A 20,386-nucleotide genomic window follows, 5' to 3' on the forward strand; every position below is an offset into this window, starting at 1 on the left:
AACTCCAGGCTGGGAACTGCTCCTGCCACATACAACAGCCAGCCCTGGAGCATCCCAGCTGGCAGCCAGCTTGGAAAAGAGGGAGCAGGGAATGCTGGCAGAGAGGGAGATGCTGGGAGAAGTGGAGCACACAACTCTGCTGCGATGCTGTGGGTCAGTAATCGCCATTTCAGAACAATAAATCCCATTTCAGAGCAGTGGCAATGCAGGAGGCTGCAAACCCTTGAGCTGCACTGAATCCCTGTCCCAGACAGACTGCAAACAGCATTCCAGATGGAATATTGAAGGTTTTTTGGGACACTGACACTGAGGACCCTGCACAGACCATCCTGTAAACCCACTTGATATCCCACAGCTTCAACTTGAGAAAGGGAGCCAGGAGTCCCCCTGGAGATGGGAGATTAAAAATGTGACTTTAAAGGATCTTCTCTTGCCTCCCTCCCTCCTGCCTTCCCTCCTGGATGTCAGCACAGCATCCCCACCCCAGAACAAACTCCTGAGAAGAGCAAGTGCTGTGCTGCAGGTGTAGCTTTTCCCCTCATAAATCCTTGGATTTATGTTGATAAATCTCAGGTTTTAGAGCTGCAGGAAAGAAAACAAAGGGATTTGTCCCAGTTTTCTGAAGGTGGGGCAGGAAGAGGGAGAGAGAAGAAAATCATGAACCCAAAGAGCTGCTTCTTGCAGGGCTAGCAAACTCCAGAGCTTTTTTAGAGGGTCCTACCCAAAATTACCAGACATTTATTCTTGAAACAGCTGCTGTACTAACTGAGACAACTCACTGAATATGAAAACAACACATTACTGATCAATATTCTTTATGAGCTGCCCAAAATTGCGGCTGAGCAGAGTCACCACCGTGCTGTTGGTGCTCCCCACTGCCCTTTCCCAGCAGGTCTTGGAGGTCTGGATCATTGAGGGAGCTGGGCAGAGCAATGCCAGGGCTGAGAGGAACTGTTGGAGACTGTCCCACACCCCCTGGCCATGCTCCAGGATAACAAACTGCTCTCCAGAAGGGCAGATCACAACCCCAGGGAAGGGATTCTGCCCCTCAGGGCACATCCACACACACAGTGACAGGATTAACTGCCAGGACACAGGGAATGGTTTCCCAGTGCCAGAGGGCAGGGCTGGATGGGATATTGGAATTAGGAATTGTTCCCTGGCAGGGTGGGCAGGCCCTGGCACAGGGTGCCCAGAGCAGCTGGGGCTGCCCCTGGATCCCTGGCAGTGCCCAAGGCCAGGCTGGAGCAGCCTGGGACAGTGGCAGGGGTCCCTGCCATGGGACTGGATGGGACTTAAGGACTCTCCCAGCCCAAACCATTCTGGGATTCTAGGAATAGGAAGCAAATTTTCTTCAAATATTTAAGGCAAAACCACAGAAGTAAAGCACTAACAGTCTGCAAACTAAAAGCACTCTAATATGAAATGGCTTTTTTTGCAATTCCAATCCATTTTTTTTATTAACACCTTGCATTTTTTCCCTCTGTGTCTTTTGTGTGGGTTATAGCCCAGTTAAGGAGCTGGCAAGTTCTCCTTTGGCATGGGAAGGGTAAGGAGATGGAGCTGAGGCAAGCACTGCAGCTGGTGTCTGCAGGTGAATACCCAGAGACCAGCACAGTTCCCACACTTTGGGAACTGCAGAGAGCTCCCAAAACATTCCAGCATGGAAAAACAGCTTTTGTGCCCCACCACCTGATTGAAAGTCAACTGCATCCCTATCTCTGCTTAAATCATCTCCACATGGAATCATGGAATGGTTTGGGTTGGAAAGGACCTTAAACTCATCCAGTGCCACCCCTGCCATGGGCAGGGACACCTTCCACTGTCCCAGGCTGCTCCCAGCCCCAGTGTCCAACCTGGCCTTGGGCACTGCCAGGGATCCAGGGGCAGCCCCAGCTGCTGTGGACAATTATAAAATCCAGGATCAATGAATTTCCATCCATGTGAACCAACCTATCTTGACTTGCTCCAGCAGAACCCTGTATCGCCAAGTGATATGAATCCCATGTCCAGGAATCCGAGGGACTGTGAAAAGTTTAAAGTCTGACCTGAAACTCTTGAATTTTACAAATGTTGTTATTTTTTTTTCCAAAACCAGAAATTGTTGTGCTTCAATATAGAAGTGGGCTGTGCAGGGAAGGGGTGAATTCTCCAGCCCTGGAAGGTTTCAAGTAACAGCTGGATGTGGCACTTGCTGTGGTTTAGTTGACAAGGCTGAACTTGATGATCTTGGAGGTCTTTTCCCACCTCAACAATTCCATGATATCTCAATAACTTACATGAATAATTATAATTAATAATACTCAAACCCCATATCTCAGCTGGGACACAGCCACTCACCAACATTTTTAAATGTCATTCCATGAAAAAAAAACAACCCACAAACCTATACAGAATTCCCAATTCCAATTTAAATTTGTGTTCACAAAGGCTGCAGAGCTACAGTTCCTGAGCCAGGTTCGGTGGCTGGGTTTTGCTTTGTGCATAAGCAAGGGGGAGACTGAAATCCAGCCACTTTCCAGGTGACTTTGGTTATCCTGGCAGAGCTTTCCACTTCTTATTTGCCTTGAAGGCATTTTCAGAGGAGGAAGTCCAGGCTCCCAACATCCATCCTCAGAAATACATGTGTTTAGGCAACACAAAGATTTCTCCAGCACAAAAGGAGCTGATGGCAATCAGAGCTGTAGCGTGGAGACACACCATGGGGATCTCAGACTCTCTGAAGGGGAATTACTGATTTTTGGCCTTCTCTCTGAAGCACTACAGAAAATAAATACATAATTGTCCTCAGTCTTCTCCTCAGCAGTACCAGCAGCCTGCTGCCAGCTCAAGAGGGTTTATCAAAAAAGCAAGCAGGAGGAAAAAGAGAGTGAAATTCAGCCCAGGGACTGCTACCAGATGTTAATTTTATGAACAACTTAACAAGTTGAATGGACAGTAATTATAAAATATGTGCACAACAGCACAAGCTGCTTTCTTGGAGACACGACAGAAGCAGCAGGTCCTGAGGAAAATCCAATTACTGAAATCCTACTCTTGTATTTTATTTCCTTCTTAAATTTCCCATTTGAAGGAGAGGTTTTCACGTTACAGCTGTGGGAGGTTTGGATGCTGGAACCTCCTGTTCCTCCCTTCATGCTCTTTGGACAAGGAGGTTGCACATTATCAATACCAGGCTCAGAATACAAGAGATATTTTTTGTTCCCTCCACACCTTCATGAAATGACATTTTGGCACATTTAGAACACAAACTCTACTCAAACAGGTAAGCAGGCCTTGATACTTTGCTGGTTTTTGAACATATAGATCATAGAATGGTTTGGGTAAAAAAGGACCTTAAAGATGATGATGCTCCCCTCCCTGCCTAAATCCTAAATTTGCAGTCTGCTCTTTTTCAGCTGGGGTACAACAGAGATAATTTTGCCCTTAAGAATTTTGGTCTTAGTGGGGATGCTGCACACCCTACACCCGGAGAGGCTCTCCAGCTCAGCCACACCATTCTTTGGGATCCTTTTTGCATCTTCTGAACAAAAACCATCTCCCTTCTCACTTGCTTTCTTCTTTCCACCCCTTCACCTCAATGAATGGACAGACATGCACAGTGACAGCACAACTGGGAACTTTTAAACAGCAGACCAAGGCACGCAAATGAAATCATGAAAACCCAATGCTGTAAGGGACACATCATTAAGGACCACAAATATCGGTGATATTTTTGCCCAGCGTCTGGGAGGAATGATGAGGAGGACTCCATTGATATCAGAGGGCTAATTAATGACTTTATAATTAATTAATTTATAATTAATTACTTGATTAGGCTATATTATTCTATACTGTATTATATTACATCTAAACTGAATCTGCCGTGCACTCAACTGCACAACGTCACCATGATATTTCCTGAAAAATCCCTTCACCAGGATTTCTTCTCCTGGGAAGCTTGGAAGCCTCAGAAAAGAATGAAAACACTAATTATCTGATTGCTTTGGAATGTGGTCTGGAGATTGTTTACCAACAGGTGCATCTTTGATTGTTTCTATGTGAATTGTTCTAACTTAATGACCAATCACAGCCAGCTGTATCAGACTCTCTGAGTCAGTCATGACCTTTCATTATCATTCTTGTTAAGCTTTCTGATGTATCCTTTCTCTTTCTTTAGTATAGTTTTAGTTTAGTATTCTTTTTTATAATATAAGTACATAAAATAATAAATCAGCCCTCTAAGAACATGGAGTCAAACTCTCATCTCTCACCTTGTCCTGACAACCCTCACAACCATCACACACAACATCTCATGACTGTCAGCCAACAGTCCTGACACACACACACTTGACCCCGACACACCAAGGAAACAAAACCCCATCACTCTGGGTAAAAAATCTCCATATTGCATTCCACTTTTGTACAATCACAGGCACAGCAAATGAATTGTTTTGATCATTCTTTTTTCTGCTTCTGCCAGGTTCAGAGAATGTGGTCAGGAGATCATTTACCAACAGGTGCATCTTTGATTGGTTCCATGTGAATTGTTTTTAATTAATGACCAATCACCATCAACTGTGTCAGACTCTGAGTCAGTCATAAGCTTTCATTATCATTCTTGTGAAACCTTCTGATGTATCCTCTTCCTTTAGTAGAGTTTAGTATAGCATTTTTTTAATATAATATATTAAAACAATAAATCAGCCTTCTGAGAACATGGAGTCAAATTCTCATCTCTCACCTCATCCTGGGGACCTCACAAACACCACACACAACATCTCATGACTGTCAGCCAACAATCTTGACACACACACACACTTGGCCCTGATAGGCCAAGGAAACAAAACACCAACACTTTGGGTAAACAATCTCCATATTTGGAGACCATCTCCATTCTAGTTTGGCAAAACACAGGCACAGCAAATGAGATAAGAATTGTTTTGATCGTTCTTTTCTCCGCTTCTCCCAGGTTGAGAGAATGCGAACCCCACACACAAAGGGCAAGAATTCTACTGCGTGTGCCACTTTTCCAGAACAGAGGCATGGACTAGAGAACATGGGAGTGTGGCCCAGGTGTTATGGCTGAGCTGCTGGAGTAATGAGGGGGTGCATTAATTACCTTCTCTGTGCAGGGGGGGCACAGTCAGATGCTCGGACAGTGAGGGCGTAGGAGCGCCCCACGGCCAGCAGCACCCCTGGAGCGATGGTGATCAGGCCTGTGTGCTCGTTGATGGTGAAGTCCCCCTGAGCCCCAGCCAGGATTTCATACACTATCTGCCCATTGGCTCCCTCATCTGCATCCACGGCCGTCAGCTGCAAGGCAAAAACCACAGGGTCAGCAGGGGAAGGTGATTCCAGAGGAGCTCGGACATCTGGAATGCACACAGGAACTTCTAACAAAGATACAGCTGAAATGTACAGTAGTAAGCGTTTCTAACAAAGATACAATTCTAATTTCTAAATTCTAATTTCTAACAATTCCAATTTCTAACAAAGAGACAGCTAACAATTCCACAGGCTCTGGGAAGGTGATTCCAGAGGAGGAGAAGGGAGCTCGGACATCTGGAACACGCACGGGAATTTCTAACGAAGATACAGCTGAAATGTACAGTAATAGGTGTAAAAACATCATGATGCAGAGAAAAACTCCTTGCTAAAGTCTGCAAGACAATTATTTTAAGATACAAATTAAGAAACTTACTTAGACCAAGCTTATTCCCTGTGGGTTGGAATATATAAGACTTTCTCATGTGAGAAGACATTTTTTGTCTTCTTTGACAACCTTTTGTCTTTCAATAGTAATGAGAGGTTTGTATTTATTTATTTCCCATCCTATCTCCACTTTTCCAGGTGACAGCCCTGGTAGTGCCAAGAAGTCTCACGTCCAGGCCTGGCATTCCAAGCCCTCCTCGTGCAGAGCTGGGGAGCAATGTTTGTGCTCATATGCACCTATGGCTGTGGCAGCCAAGGGGAAGGGAAATGGCAGCTGTTCCCATATGGATACACACCTGCAATCATGGAATCATTCAGGTGGGAAAAGCCCTCTAAGGTAGTCAAGTCCAACTGCTAACCCAGCACTGCCAATGCCATCACTAACCCATGTTCCCAAGTGCCACATTGTCTTTAATTCCCTTGAGAAAAATCTAAATCCTGGTATTAGACCCAAATTCTAACGGTGACCATAATGAAATGAGGGGTTTCTTCTCTCCCCCCTGGGAAAGGCAGTAGATTTATCCTGTTTCTGTAGTGAGCCACGCTAAATCAAACACACACTCAGCCATGAATTAGAGCCCAGGGAATATATTTGCTTTTAGTCAATCATGGAAAAAAATTCCAGAGTGGTTTTGGTTGGAATGGGCCTTGGAGCTCATCCCATTCCACCCCCTGCCATGGGCAGGGACACCTTCCCCTATCCCAGGTTGTTCCAAGCCCTGTTCAACCTGGCCTTGTTGTCCCTTCCTCCTTTAGGAGTTATTTTGCTGATACACAGCTTCCTCAACTGTCTTTTCATTCTGTAGGACAACACTCCCTCAAACAGCACAAGGAATGACATAAAGTGGTCTGAGCAGCACTGGAACATCCAGGAGGTCACAGCACCCAGCTGTGCATCCAGCTGGCAGTGGAACTTACAGGGAATGATGGCACCATGGTGTCCTCTGCTGCTCCCAGCTCCAGGCAAGCAGTGGGAGGTGGGGAATGGGAAAGGGCACCAGCAGGGGTGACAGCAGAGCTTTCCTGGGATGTCCAAAATAATCCCAGCCTCAGGAAAGATCCCTGCAGGGATCCCAATGTGAGGATGAAAATTCTGCGTTGGCTTTCCTGACACAAACACTCCTGCCCTGGGGCAGCAGGGACGGAGGAGGGGAATGCTGGATGTCAGCAGTGATGGAAAACCTCAGCACCCACTGTGAGGCCAAAGGCAGGATCAACAGCCAGTCCCTGAGGCAAGGCCAGCCAGACAGCAGCCTCAGCTTCTGCCTCTGGGCCCTTGTCACCTTGTGACACCTGGAGTAAGGGACAGGAACTCCCTGATGGCCCTGCCATGCTGTGATGGAAAATCATCTACTGAACAGTGCAACACAACATCAACTTCAGCAGCTCACAGCCTCCCACAGCACTACCCAAGGCTGGCAAACCAGCACTCAAAACTGCCAAATCACCACCTACAACTGCCAAACCAGCACCCCAAACTACCAAATCACCACCTAAAGCTGCCAACCATCACCTAGAACTGCCAAACCACCAGCCAAAACTGCCAAAGAACACCTTAAGGTGCCAAAACACCACCTATAGCTGCAAACCATCACCTAGAACTGCCAAACCACCGCCCCAAACTGCCAACCCACCTTTGCCCAAAACTGCCAACCCACCTTTGCCCAAAACTGCCAACCCACCTTTGCCCAAAACTGCCAACCCACCTTTGCCCAAGGATGTCTGAAGATTCAGAACAGCAGAAACCAAACCTTGCCAGTACAACAAGAGTAAACCCCAAAGCTGCAATATCTGAATAAATCCCATTTGCACACAATTCTGAGCACCAAGGGGAGGATGTGAATTCATGGAATCACAGAATGGTTTGGGTTGGAAAGGACCTTAAAGCTCATCCAGTTCCATGGGCCAGAACACTGTCCAGTAGACCAGGCTGCTCAGAGACCCATCCAGCCTGCCTTGGACACCTCCAGGGAAAAACTCAGGGTTTCTACTGGCTTCTAAGATCTTGAATCCTTGATCCTTCATGCACAAAGGCTCAGTGAAATACAAAATTTCATTTAGAAAGTCATAAATATTCTGAAAACCAAGAACTAAGCCCACAATAGCTTTAAAAACAAATCTTAGTTCATCTCCTACAGCTTTTTGGGACACATTGTATAGTGAACATAGGATAAAGGCTTAAAATGCCCCAAAAATCATGGAACAGAGGCCATCTCCTCTTAAAAATTAAAAAAAAACAAATTAATATTTGTGTGGGTTTTTGTTTTTTTTTAAATCTACCTCATTGTCTTATTCTCTTAGGAATTCTGAAGGAATCTATGCTATGAAAACTGCAATTTAATCACTCCTTCTATAGCTTCTATACATACCTGGGTGTGTTAATTAACCTTGTAGAGAATAATTATCTACCCAACTGACAGAGCTGTAAAAACCTTGTCTGCTGAACTTCAAAAGTAATACATACACACACACAAAAAAAAAAAAAAAGATAAAGCCTTTATGCAAAATACAGGGTCCTGAGGATTTAATGGCAGGATTTGGATCCAGGCCAGTTTTTACTGGGACAACATTAAAAAGGAAAATTAATTGACTACACAAGCACAGAGATTTAGGAGGTTAATTAAACCTACAAATGCTTGGAAAGATAAGTAATTTGAAAAACATTTTGGGGGCAAAACCAAGAATCAAACCTGGGATTAAAGAGAATTAAGGTTTAGCTGCTGCCATAATATATGATTCCAGAAATCCCATCTCCAGCTGTCCCAGCCCGATAGAGCTCCATAGTTAACAAGATTTAAGAAACAGGGGCTAAAATGTAAAGGGAAAAGAACAAAACAATGTTTCATTTACTCTGCTGAGAAATTTTCATCCAGCAGGATCAGCTCCATTGCATCAACATTTGATGTACTAAAAGTTTGGCAAAATAGGTGTGGATTCTGCTGCAGCAAGAAGTGGTTTTCTTGGGAGGAAAAGGAGATTTAGGAGTGGTTTTCTTGGGAGGAAAAGGAGATTTAGGAGTGGTTTTGTTAGGAGGAAAAGGAGATTTAGGAGTGTTTTTCTGAGGAGGAAAAGGAGGTTTGGGAAAAATTTTCTTGGGGGAAAAAAGGAGATTTAGGAGTGGTTTTGTTGGGAGGAAAAGGAGGTTTAGGAGTGGTTTTCTTGGGAGGAAAAGGAGGTTTGGGAATGCTTTTCTTGGGAGGAAAAGGAGACTTAGGAGTAGAGGAAAAGGAGGTTTCGGAGGGTAGCCTTAAGCTTACAAAGACATATTGGATATGATATAAAACCTGCTCAGACTCGGTTCATTACTAGAGGAAAGTGGGTTTCAATGTTTGACATGGAACCTTCTCAGAGCAACATTTGGGGTCACCTGGCCCTGGACAGATAAAGTGATGACCAACATTCCCAGCAGCTTTCACCAGATTCAGTGTGAAGGAAAAATTCCAGGATTGTTGTGGAGATATTCCTGACCTTGAGTCAACCCCACATAATGATCTCTGAGTAGGTTAAAATATTTTTTCATTATCTCCTCCAGGCATTCCATCCATTATTTTTTCCTTGACTGTGGAGGGACGTTGGCTGAGCAATGCAAACAAAGCCCAGTTTTGTTTTCTCTCTCTGCTAATCAGGTTTGCTTTGGAGATGGGAATTAATTACCTGATGGGCAGAAGGCAAAAGGTTGCAAATAAACACGTAAATAAAAGATGAGGTGGGGTTTGGAGATGACTTCTGTGAGGATTGCTTTAGGGAAACATTGAGGAGTGCTCAGGCATGGAACAGGTCACAGCCCCAGGGCTGCTCAAGGAGAGTTTGGACAACATTCCCAGGGGTGCACAGGGTGGGATTGTTGGGGAGCCTGGGCAGGGCCAGGGGTTGGAGCCCCTGCAATGGAAATGTAATTCCATTAACTACATTTAAGGCCAGTTCACAAGTTTTCCTCTAAAGACCAAACACAAAAAATCTCCTCATGGGCCAAGATGGATCCATGACCCCTGTGGGTCCCTTCCAGCTGTGGATATTCCATGATCTTAAGATTTCCACTAAACTGTCCTGCTCTTTTATGGCACAATGCACATTTAAGAGTTGTAAATCAAGAACTTGGGCTAAGCTAGGGAATGACCTTAAAAATTAGTTTGTACTGGTGCTATCAGACAAAATTGTTTCAGTGGGGAACAGGGCACTGATCCCCTGTGTATTTTATTCTGCATTTCTCATCAGGGAATGATTTAATTATTCTTGGAAGAGAGCCCTTGAACCTGAGTCATGCCACTGCAATAGGAAATGAGGGAGAAATTAAGATATGTGGATAATTTGAGGTAGGATGTAGGGAGAGCAAAACTGGGATTTTTCAGCCTAGGGAAGAGAAGCTTCAGGGTGACCAAATTGTGACCTTCCAGGACCTGAAGGAGCTACAGGAAAGATGGATAGAGACCCTGCACAAAGGATGGAGGGACGGCGAACAGCTTCCCAGTGCCAGAGGGCAGGGCTGGATGGGACATTGGGAATGAGGAATTGTTCCCTGGCAGGGTGGGCAGGCCCTGGCACAGGGTGCCCAGAGCAGCTGGGGCTGCCCCTGGATCCCTGGCAGTGCCCAAGGCCAGGCTGGAGCAGCCTGGGACAGTGGGAGGTGTCCCTGCCCATGGGATGAGGTGACACTAGATGGGATTTAAGGTCCCTTCCCACCCAAACCATTCCATGATTCCATGAATTACATTTATGGCCAGTCCACAAGTTTTCCTCTAAAGACAAAACACAAAAAAATCTCGTCATGGGCCAAGATTTAGGTGAATAATACTTTTTGCCACCCTCTGTCCCTTCCCAGCTCTCTCATTTTCCTGCTCAATATTCCTTATTCCCTGCATCCTGAATATAAAAATGAGAGATGGCTAAAGAAAAACAGTGGATTTAAATTATTGAGATGAAATTTTGTTGCACCGCTGCTGCAAACTCCACCCATCAACGTGCAACTCATTTCAATATCTGAGTCACAGCAGTGAAAAAATGGGAAACCGGGCAGAAAAATATAATAACATAAAAAAGATGGAATTAAGTACTTGACTAGGTTTACTGTTAATAGTCTTTCTGCTGACAGTTATAATTTACCACATTTAACTGTTTTAAAGTACAGATTTCTCAGTTGAGAAACTCTCAGGGAGCACAATAAAATACCTAAGAAAGGAGAAGGAAAAATGAGAAATTTTCAGGCTGAAAGGAACAAAACACAAAGAGATTTAAACTTAACTCTTCTCAACCAAGGCCTGAAACAATTTCCCAAGTACCGAGGAGACAACTGAAATAAAAATAAAACGTGTTTTTGTCACTTCTCTGAAAGGCAACAGGGAAAGAAGGAAAAGTCCTTTGTGTAGCCATTGAGGCAGAAAGGAAAAAATGGGGGAAAAATTGAATTCTGCTTGTAATGAATATATTTTCCTGCTATTTGTGGTTATTTTCAAGCAGAACTTAAAAATTTTTAAATTTTCTTTCTTTTTTAAGAGTGTACCAGACAGCAAACACAAGCAACTTAAAAGCTATTATGTTTTGGGGCTATTGTCAGGAGTAAAATCAAAACAATGTCCCACAAAATGAGGCAGCAAGAAAGCACAAACTGGGGCTATTTGTCCATTTTATTTGTACATTTTCCTGCAACTGACTCTGGAAAAAAATGTAAGAGATGTAAGAATATTACCTTAAGGATAATAAAACCAAGTGGCTGAAAATCATTCTGATTATTATAGATGGTTATGAGACTGTCCAGACACTCTGAGGTCACTGTTCTTTTTCTAACCTGCTTTTCTCTGATCAGACAAAGTGGTTTTATGAACTGACTTTGCTCTGGGAGCTATAAGAGATGAGAATCCTCTCCCAGCAGAGGATCCAGACCCCAGGAGGGAGGGTGGGGTAAAAGGTGACTTTGCTCCTCATGGAGACAATAAAATGAGCAGCCCTCAAAATCACTGTGTCAGGGTTCAAAAAAATGGGAAAGAAAAGTCAGTTTGGCCTTTGAGAAAATCTTTATAAAGCCTTTACATATATGAAGTGTGTGTATATATCTATATATATATCTATATATATATCTATATATATATCTATATATAGGTATTTTATACCTAAAGATTGAGCAACCTACCAAAGAGTGCAGCTGCCCAAAATCCTGATCAGGGAATCATGGTTTGGGTGGGAAGAAAACTTAAATCCCATCCATTCCCACTCCTGCCATGGCTGGGACACCTTCCACTGTCCCAGGCTGCTCCAGCCTGGCCTTGGGCACTGCCAGGGATCCAGGGGCAGCCCCAGCTGCTCTGGGCACCCTGTGCCAGGGCCTGCCCACCCTGCCAGGGAACAATTCCTCATTCCCAATATCCCATCCAGCCCTGCCCTCTGGCACTGGGAAGCCATTCCCCCTTGTCACTCCATCCCTTGGAAAAGTCTCTCTCCATGTTTCTTGCAGCTCCTTCAGGCCCCAGTTTGGTGACCCCAGAGCTTCTCCTCTCCAGGTGGGCACCCCCAGCTGTGCCAGCCTTTCCTCCCAGCAGAGCTGCTCCATCCCTCTGCCCATCCTGGTGCCTGCCCTGGGCTCTCTGCAGCAGCTCCAGGTCCCTTCTGTGCTGGCCCCTCTCTATTTCTGGCATCATCACCAGTCCTGTGAAATCCTACGACCTAACCCTTAGATTTTGTTGCTTTGGTTTTTGGTTTTTTGTTTTTGTAAGATGGGTAATTGAGAAACTCAGATCATCTGGTACTGTGGGATGAGTTGAAAAACAACTCTTCTCCCAAACCAGCCAGAATTTTCTACCTTCCCCCTCTGACCAGATTATACACTCAGAAAACCTGCAAGTATCCATGTACTGACTGTGCAGACAGAAGCATGGATTTGGGAAAATCTCATCCTTGCAATTTAAATTTTCAGCAGAGGTGAGTTAAAGGCCCAACTTCCCCATTATTCCTTCCCCAAATAACCAGTCCAGGCCCAATTTTCCTAAGAAATGTGTCCTCCTGCTCTTTGAAAGCCTCCAGGCTTGGAATATGTTTGCAGCTGCAAGACCAGGACGTGTTTGAGGAGCTGGAGAGCAGCACCTTCCCTCTGAGCACAGAAACACTTCAGCAGTTTCAAACAACCCCAGGAGCTGCTCTGCTTCATCCCAGGTACCATTAACACACTTCAGGCAGCTCAGAGCACCCTCAAGGCCAACCTTGAGAAGAAAACATTCTTTTTCCCCAGCAGAAATCTCGTTTAGCAACATTTTCTGCCTCATGCTCCCTGGCTCTTTCAGGACAACAGTATTTGCTGTCGTGTTCCCACCCAGCCTTGTGCAGCATCTTAAGGAATTTAACTATGCTTCCATTTTTTCTCTTTCCCTCAAATTTTGCTGGAAATGCCCCTGTGGCTGTCCCTGATGGGGACACTCATGGCCCAAACTGATGAAGGGACAAAACACCACAAAGAAGAGCTGAAGATGTAAAGGCACAAGTACAGCTCAAGAGGGACAGAAAATGCCATTTTCTGAACCATCTCCTCATCACTGCTACACTCAATTCCTGATTACTGTTCAGAAAATGGTATTTTATACTTAAGTCAGCTGATTAATTTTATTTTCCCAGTATTTCCACTGCCTTCAATCACTCTGGAAAGCCACCAATGGCATCTTGTCTGTTCATCCATCTGGAGTGGCAGCACTCAGAGCAGGGCTGAGATCTTGGAAGAATTACACAAAAAGAGACTTTTCCCTTTCATTTCAGTCCCACCAGGATTCACCTCCAGTCCTGCACTAAAACATAAATCAGTGCTGCCAAAATTTAATTGAAACTGCTTCTCTCTGGGCCTGTGTTCAACCCATTTTTCATTGCTCATTTTCTCTACAAACAAACTTGTAAAAACCAGCAGGTTTTCTGGCATAGGAAAACATTCCTGGTTATGTCCTACTCCACTGCTTACCTGTTCCCCCAAAATGTTTTATCTCAATGTCCTGCTAATAAAGGAGAATTTTCTTTGTCTTCTGAGATTGTTCAGCTGAAAATTTTTTGTGGAAACTCAGAGGAAGCTGCTCTACAGCTAGAACAGGCCTGACATTTAGTATTAGCAATTTTGAATAGATATTTAATTAAGTGGATGCAGACACCCAAACTTTGTTTCCACCTGGTTTCAGTGCATTTCCAATTGAGATGAACAAGGCCATGCACTGCTAACAAAAAGTGAGTTACCAAAGGTAATAAAAGCCCTGAAATTACCTTTATAACACCTTCCCCAGGCTGCATATCCGTATAGATCTTGACACTGTAGGAAATGTTGGAGAAGGTTGGGGAATTGTCATTTGCATCGATCACCACGATGTTGACAGTCACTGGGACACTCTCCTGGACTCCATCAGAAGCTGTCATCTTCAGAAGGACAGAAAAAGCAGGACAGGAATGTATTTTAATGGTGTGTTCTCAATACAATTCCAAGAGAAATCCAATCCCAACAGGAGAAAATACAGCCTAACAACCCAAAATCAGCATTTTGTTTCTCTCTGCAGTTACAGTTACAGGAGGATTCAGCATGTGTGAGACTCAGGGCAAAAACAAAGCAAACACATCCAAACCTTTCCAGTACAGAAGTGAGAGGGAATAACTTGGAATTTCCCAGGGATGGGGCTGGGATTGGAGCTGTTGAGTTCATGGGGTTTCACCTGGGTATCACCACACCCAGGAGCTCTGTTAAACCTGATGCCTCAGGTTTAGCTTTTATATTTTTCAGACTCTGTGCTGCTTTAGTGTGTGGGTCTGAGCTTCACACTAAGGGATGGTGAGCTCTGTGCACAGAGCAGGGAGACAAAACAATTCCTGCTCCAGCTGGGGACCAAGGACAAATGATCCAAATCTCAGCCCCAAGAGCACAAACAACGTGGGCTGGAGGGAGAAAAACAAGGATGGGACTGCATAGGCTAAAGCTGGAATTGGACAATGAACTCCAAGATGCAAATGGAGCAGAACTGATCACAGTGACAGACCCTGTGACCAGGTGTCCATTTTGTGCCCATTTTGGTTCATCCTGGGTACAGCCCTGGCTGGGCTCTTGTGCTGCCCAAGGTGGATCCATGGAGGAGATCCTTTTAATAAATCCCTGCTTTATTCTTTAACTCTGTCCTAGGCCAGCCTTCTCAAGGCATCAGGCCTCCCAGACAACATTTTGAGGTGGAAATTACAGAGCTGGGGGCTCTTCTTATTCTACAGAGGAAATTTGAGCTCTTCCTTCCATTGAAAATGGACAGAAAATAGGGAGGCACAGACTGGGAACCCCTGCAGAAGAACTGGGTTTACCCACAGCCCATTTCCAAATCGCTGTGGGGCTGTAAAGGGGTTCACCCACAACCTGAGGGAATATTAAATCCATTTCAGCTTTTTTCCCCTTCTTTATTTATTATTTTCTCTAAAAATACTGCTGGCTGTGCTTTCTGTCCATCTATTTATTTCAATTTGGGCCAAAATTAAAGCAAAATCCCAAGACAAGGCTCATGTTCCTGGCTCCAGTGAAAAGGCAATAAGAAAAGCAAGGCTGAGAATAAAAAAGAGGGCTCAGGTGCTGCTGTGGGATGAGGAGCAGGCACCAATCCTGGGGCCATGGAGAAGGTGCTGGCAGGGGAATCTAAAATGCTGCTCTCAACCAACTCATGCTTCACTGCACTCCCTTTTCTGGGTGATAAGCACTGTGCTGACTGGATAAGAAAGATTAAGCAATTCCATTTTTGTGGGGGCAAAACCCCAGACAACATCCTTAAGGCAGGGTAGTATTTTGTTAACAAAGCAGAAGGCAGAGGATTTTATTTACTTGTAGCTCTATGGATGCAGAGTTTGTTTTGTAGCAAACTATATTTTAATATCATATTGCAATATCTATATTATAATATTAATAAGCAATTAATAATAAATTGCTTATTAATATTAATTAATTATAGAATTATAATTCTATATAATTAATTAATTAATATGATGGTATTAATTATATAGAATTAATTATAATTATTATTAACTATAATTAATGGTTAATTAATGATAAATAATAAATTACATTATCTATAATATAGTTATTGTAATATATTTTAATGTTTTGCAGCAGTTATACTGTAAAGAAGAGCCTTGAGTTGATCAGCATAGAATCATAAACTCCTTTAGGTTGGGGAAGATCTCCAAGACTGAGTCCAACCCTTTCAGTGAAGACATTTTTCCTAATATCCAACCCTAAAGCTCTGGATAGCAGTCCAAGTGACAGAAATTACGCATTGTTTTCTTGTATTTTCCTTCCATTTGTGTTTCTATTAATCTCTGACCTTGCTGTTTTATGTCTGAGCAAGATTTTTGTGTCAGGAATCATCATTTTTCCATTTGCAAAAAAAATAAAAGATACGGCGCTGACGTCTGATGGAAATTTACACCCTACAGATAACAATTGCCACTATAACGAGCAGACCTTTCAATTTTGCTCTGAATCCTGGAGATAAACAGCTTTTGGAAGTGAGAGAGTTGTATTCTTTGAACTTACAGAGAAGGTGTAGAGCTGCTGGACCTCCCTGTCCACGGGCTGCAGCAGGGTGAGGTAGCGGGTGATGCCACTCTGGGTCACAGTGAAAAACGTGGTGTAGTCGTTCAGGAAGAGATGGAGCTGTGGATCCTTGGTCTTTCAACAATATCAAGGGGGAAAAAGAGCACTTTGTTATCAATTCAGAGGGATATTAAACATATAATTAAGTCTCCAACTCACTGCAAGTGCTTGTTTTAGTTGAAACCTAAATAAGCACAAATGCTGTGACTAAAAGCTAAAAAACTGTAAAATAAAAAGGTAAAAAAACCCCTCACTGCCGGCCTAAAAATCTAATCTCTTGATGAAAAATGTATTAAAAACTACTAGAGTAAGAAAATCCAGTTGTAAACAAATACCTGTATGGTATGCTGGTTTTAAATGTATGTCTTTCCCCCCCCCCCCCCCCCATTAAATAAGCAGACACAACTTAATATAAAAAACCAGATTGAAGCATTTATCTTCATATTAAAACCCAAAAGAAGCTGAACTTGATTAACAGAGCAATAAAACAGCTGGGTTAGTGCACTGAAGAAAGAGAATGACATGTGAAGTATTTCAGGAAACAGAGGTAGCTCAGGGGGTCTTCTTTAGGTGCCAGAAAGAATCCAAAAAATATTGATGCAGAATTAGGAACCTCTCAGTTGACGGGGTGAAAACACCATAAATGAACTGAAAAGTAATATTTTAAGGTAAAAAGCCTTGTAAATTTACTCATAGCTTCTTGAGTACTTGGGTCACTCCTGATTTCCACCTCTTTTGAGGTGTTTTTGAGTTATTTAACTCTACATGACTTAAATTTTCAAACAAAATACATTTCTTTTTTGTTGCCCACAGTATTCCAACAACTTTCCTGCTGGAATTGTATGGACAACTATTTTTCCACAATCTGGTTGATTTAACCTGACTTCCTGCTGCTCTTGCTTGTGAGTTACAGAATTTATTTCTGTTGGCAGGAGAAAGCAAACTCCAGGAAAATGCAAAAGGCTGGGGGACAAGTCCTATAAAAACTATTTTAAACTGCCCCCAGGAATGTGGAGGTGAGAAATCAGAGGAGTGGTCCCAGCCATGACAGAAAATCCAGGATTTCACCAGCTGCTTTCCAAGGTCATTCCACAAATCCCAGCCCTACAGAGAGGGCCATAGGGAGAACCATCTGAATCCCAGGAACAGTCCCAAAAGGAGAAAAGCTGAATTCAGCAAAAAATCCCCACAGGAGCATTACTTCTCTGAACTCTTTCTGAATCCAAAGCTCTTCTGGAAGGGTCCTATTAGAGGCATTCCTGGAGGATTAAAACCCTTGGGAGCACAGCACAGGTCCTCAGCCCCCAGCCAACCCTGACCTGCACCAGGTGGCACCAGGACAGAGCAGCACAACACCAGGACAGACATGAACTGCTTTAAATGAGCCCAAATAAAACCCCCAAACAGCAAATATTCCATGATTGAAATGAGAAAACATTCCAGGAAGCCGTGGGAAAGAATTATCCGAGTGTTCCACACCAGTGGCTCCTCAGTGCCCAAAGCTGCAACCGCAGCTCCCAGGAAAATGAAAATTCAGTTTACAGCCAGCAAGGCAAACAGCAACCTCTTCATTCCCAGAAAACTTAGGGAAGGTAATTGCCCATAATTGCTCACTTTGTAGACATTACAAAGCCCGTTAAGAATTTAATTTACAAAACCCCTAGTTAGTGTTGCAGTTCTTGCTTTCGTGTCCTTTTGAACACTAATAAACAGCACTTCTTTCCTAATTTATTCCTGAAAAAAAAAAAAACCAAAAAACCAATGATGGAGATCCCAAACCCTCCTGGAGTACTGTGTCCTATTCCTTTGCTATCTTTTTCTTAGAAATGTTCTCCTAATATGGAAGGTAATTGCCTTTACAGCAATCAATGCCTATTTTACCACCTTCCAGGCATGTCAGAGCCACAGAGCAATTTATTCCCTTCATCTGGAAAGGCATTGTTATGCTTGGACATTATTACCAGGGATATTTGACATTATTGTCAGGGATCTGGGACATTATTATCCCATTTTATGCTGCCTGAAAAGCCAGCTTGGCTTAACTGAACATTTCATGTGAGAGAGAACAGCCCCAGCTACACTGCCAACACAATTTTCAATAATTTATTTTTTAAATAATTTTATTTTGCAGCGTGGAATTCAGCATTGTAATTTCTGGTGACATTACTGGGTCATGGAGACAAGGCTGATCTCTGATAAATTGTTTAATGTGGAATTTTAAGTAGAAAATTATCACAGTCCACAAAAGAGTTCACATGCAACCTGCAAAGAGCATTTCAAGCACACAGCTCAAACCTGAGGTATTTTTGAATTTAAAAAAGCACTTTTATAATACTCAGGATGTCTTTGAAGATTTGTAATAATTTAATGAACATTAAGCAACCACAATGTATGACTTTATGCCCTAAATTGGGTCCAATGTGTTTAAAGGGCTCTTTGCAGGCTTCACAAACCAAGAGAGAGTCCCAGCCTCAAACAGCAGCAGGGCAGGGAGAAATGAGGGAGGAAAGAAAGGAAGAAATCACACAATTAAACCCAAAAAAGGTGTTTTGCACACATAACACCCAATACCTACAGGGAAGGCACCTGGTGGGACCTACAAAGGAAAACACAAAATGAACACTTGGGGAAGCACAAACCTGGGACTGAGGGACAGCAGAGCATGTGGGGGATTCACGGTTACAGACAAAAATAACCCAACAAAATGAGACACACAAAATGCTGCAGCCAATAAACAAAGCCTGGGCTTGAGTGTGTTCTGCTTGAAAAAAATCTCTGGAGAAACTCCTGCATGGATGGGGATGTTCCACTCCTGCTGCTCCCCAAATCCCACCAGGGTTTGGTTACAACTCTGCCCAAAGCAAAGAGTTTTCTAAAACTGATGAAGATGAAACCAAAATTATTTGGGATAATTATGAGACTGAGCAGCCAGGGGTGTCACAGACACGTTTTATGAGAAATCCTTTCCTTAGGATTTTTTCTCCTGAAAAACAGAGAGGTCTCAGGAACAAAATGCAAACAATGATTTTCTGCTGCTGTGGAATGCAACAGGTGCATCTGGGAGTGGTCTCACGTGGTTGTTTCTAATTAATGGCCAATCACAGCCCAGCTGGCTCGGACTCTCTGTCCAAGACACAAGCCTTTGTTATCATTCTTGCTTTTTCTATTCTTAGCCAGCCTTCTGATGAAATCCTTTCTTCTATTCTTTTAGTATAGTTTTAATATAATATATATAATAAAATAATAAATCAAGCCTTCTGAAACATGGAGTCAACATTCTCATCTCTCCCCTCATCCTCAGACCCCTGTGAACACCATCACACAGGGGTATTGATTCTCTGTGTGTTTCAACAATCCCAAAAGTTTTTGGACAGGATCAATTTGGCTGTGAAGTTCTCCAGGGCAGCCAGAAGAAGTTCCAAGAGTACCCAAACTGCTCAGACTTCCTAATTTACAGCACAGACTCATCCTCTAAAAGGTGCAGTGGCAACAGAGACACTTTGATGACACAGCTGATTTTTCCAACATGTTCAAGTGGAGAATGATCAGCACTGAAATGTTCAAGAAAAAATTGTTTTTTTGGAAAGCTGTTTCCAGCATCTGTCCTTCTTTTTTCTGGGTGAAAGGAGAAAAATCTTTCCCCATGTTCACCTGGAGAATGTGAGATCCAGAGCCTTACAGAGGTGAAGCAGGGGAAATTCTGTGATCACAACACAAAATGATGTGGATTTGTTGGAATGAGTCCAGAGGAGGCCATGGAGGGGCTGGAGCCCCTCTGCTCTGGGGTGCTCACCTGGAGAGGAGAAGGCTCCAGGGAGAGCTCAGAGCCCCTGCCAGGGCCTAAAGGGGCTCCAGGAGAGCTGGAGAGGGACTGGGGACAAGGGATGGAGGGACAGGACACAGGGAGTGGCTCCCAGTGCCAGAGGGCAGGGCTGGATGGGATATTGGGAATTAGGAATTGTTCCCTGGGAGTGTCAGGAGGCAGAAAACATGAGATATTCATCCTGAAATAATCAAGGAAGACACACAGTGCTACAAGAGCAATTCAGTGTTAGTATTTCTAGTTTTCCTTGAGTGTAAAGATAAAAAAAAATTAACCCCTATCTTTATAAATCCTAA

The 20,386-nt window shown here is 43.5% G+C and overlaps 1 protein-coding gene across 7 annotated transcripts in view; it reads right to left on the reverse strand.

The window, feature by feature from the left end:
* Positions 1–20,386, reverse strand: part of PCDH15 (protocadherin related 15) — a 639,096-nt gene that overhangs the window by 127,533 nt on the left and 491,177 nt on the right. For all 7 annotated transcript variants that reach the window (XM_054515533.1, XM_036385480.2, XM_054515534.1 and 4 more), the window contains 3 exons: positions 16,208–16,342; positions 13,918–14,067; positions 5,102–5,295 (listed from right to left, as the gene is read on the reverse strand). In XM_054515533.1, the coding sequence (XP_054371508.1) occupies positions 5,102–5,295; positions 13,918–14,067; positions 16,208–16,342 (479 nt within the window). The remainder of the gene's footprint in view (positions 1–5,101; positions 5,296–13,917; positions 14,068–16,207; positions 16,343–20,386) is intronic.

Source organism: Molothrus ater, chromosome 8 (genome assembly GCF_012460135.2).
Source record: "Molothrus ater isolate BHLD 08-10-18 breed brown headed cowbird chromosome 8, BPBGC_Mater_1.1, whole genome shotgun sequence".
NCBI lineage: Eukaryota > Metazoa > Chordata > Aves > Passeriformes > Icteridae > Molothrus > Molothrus ater.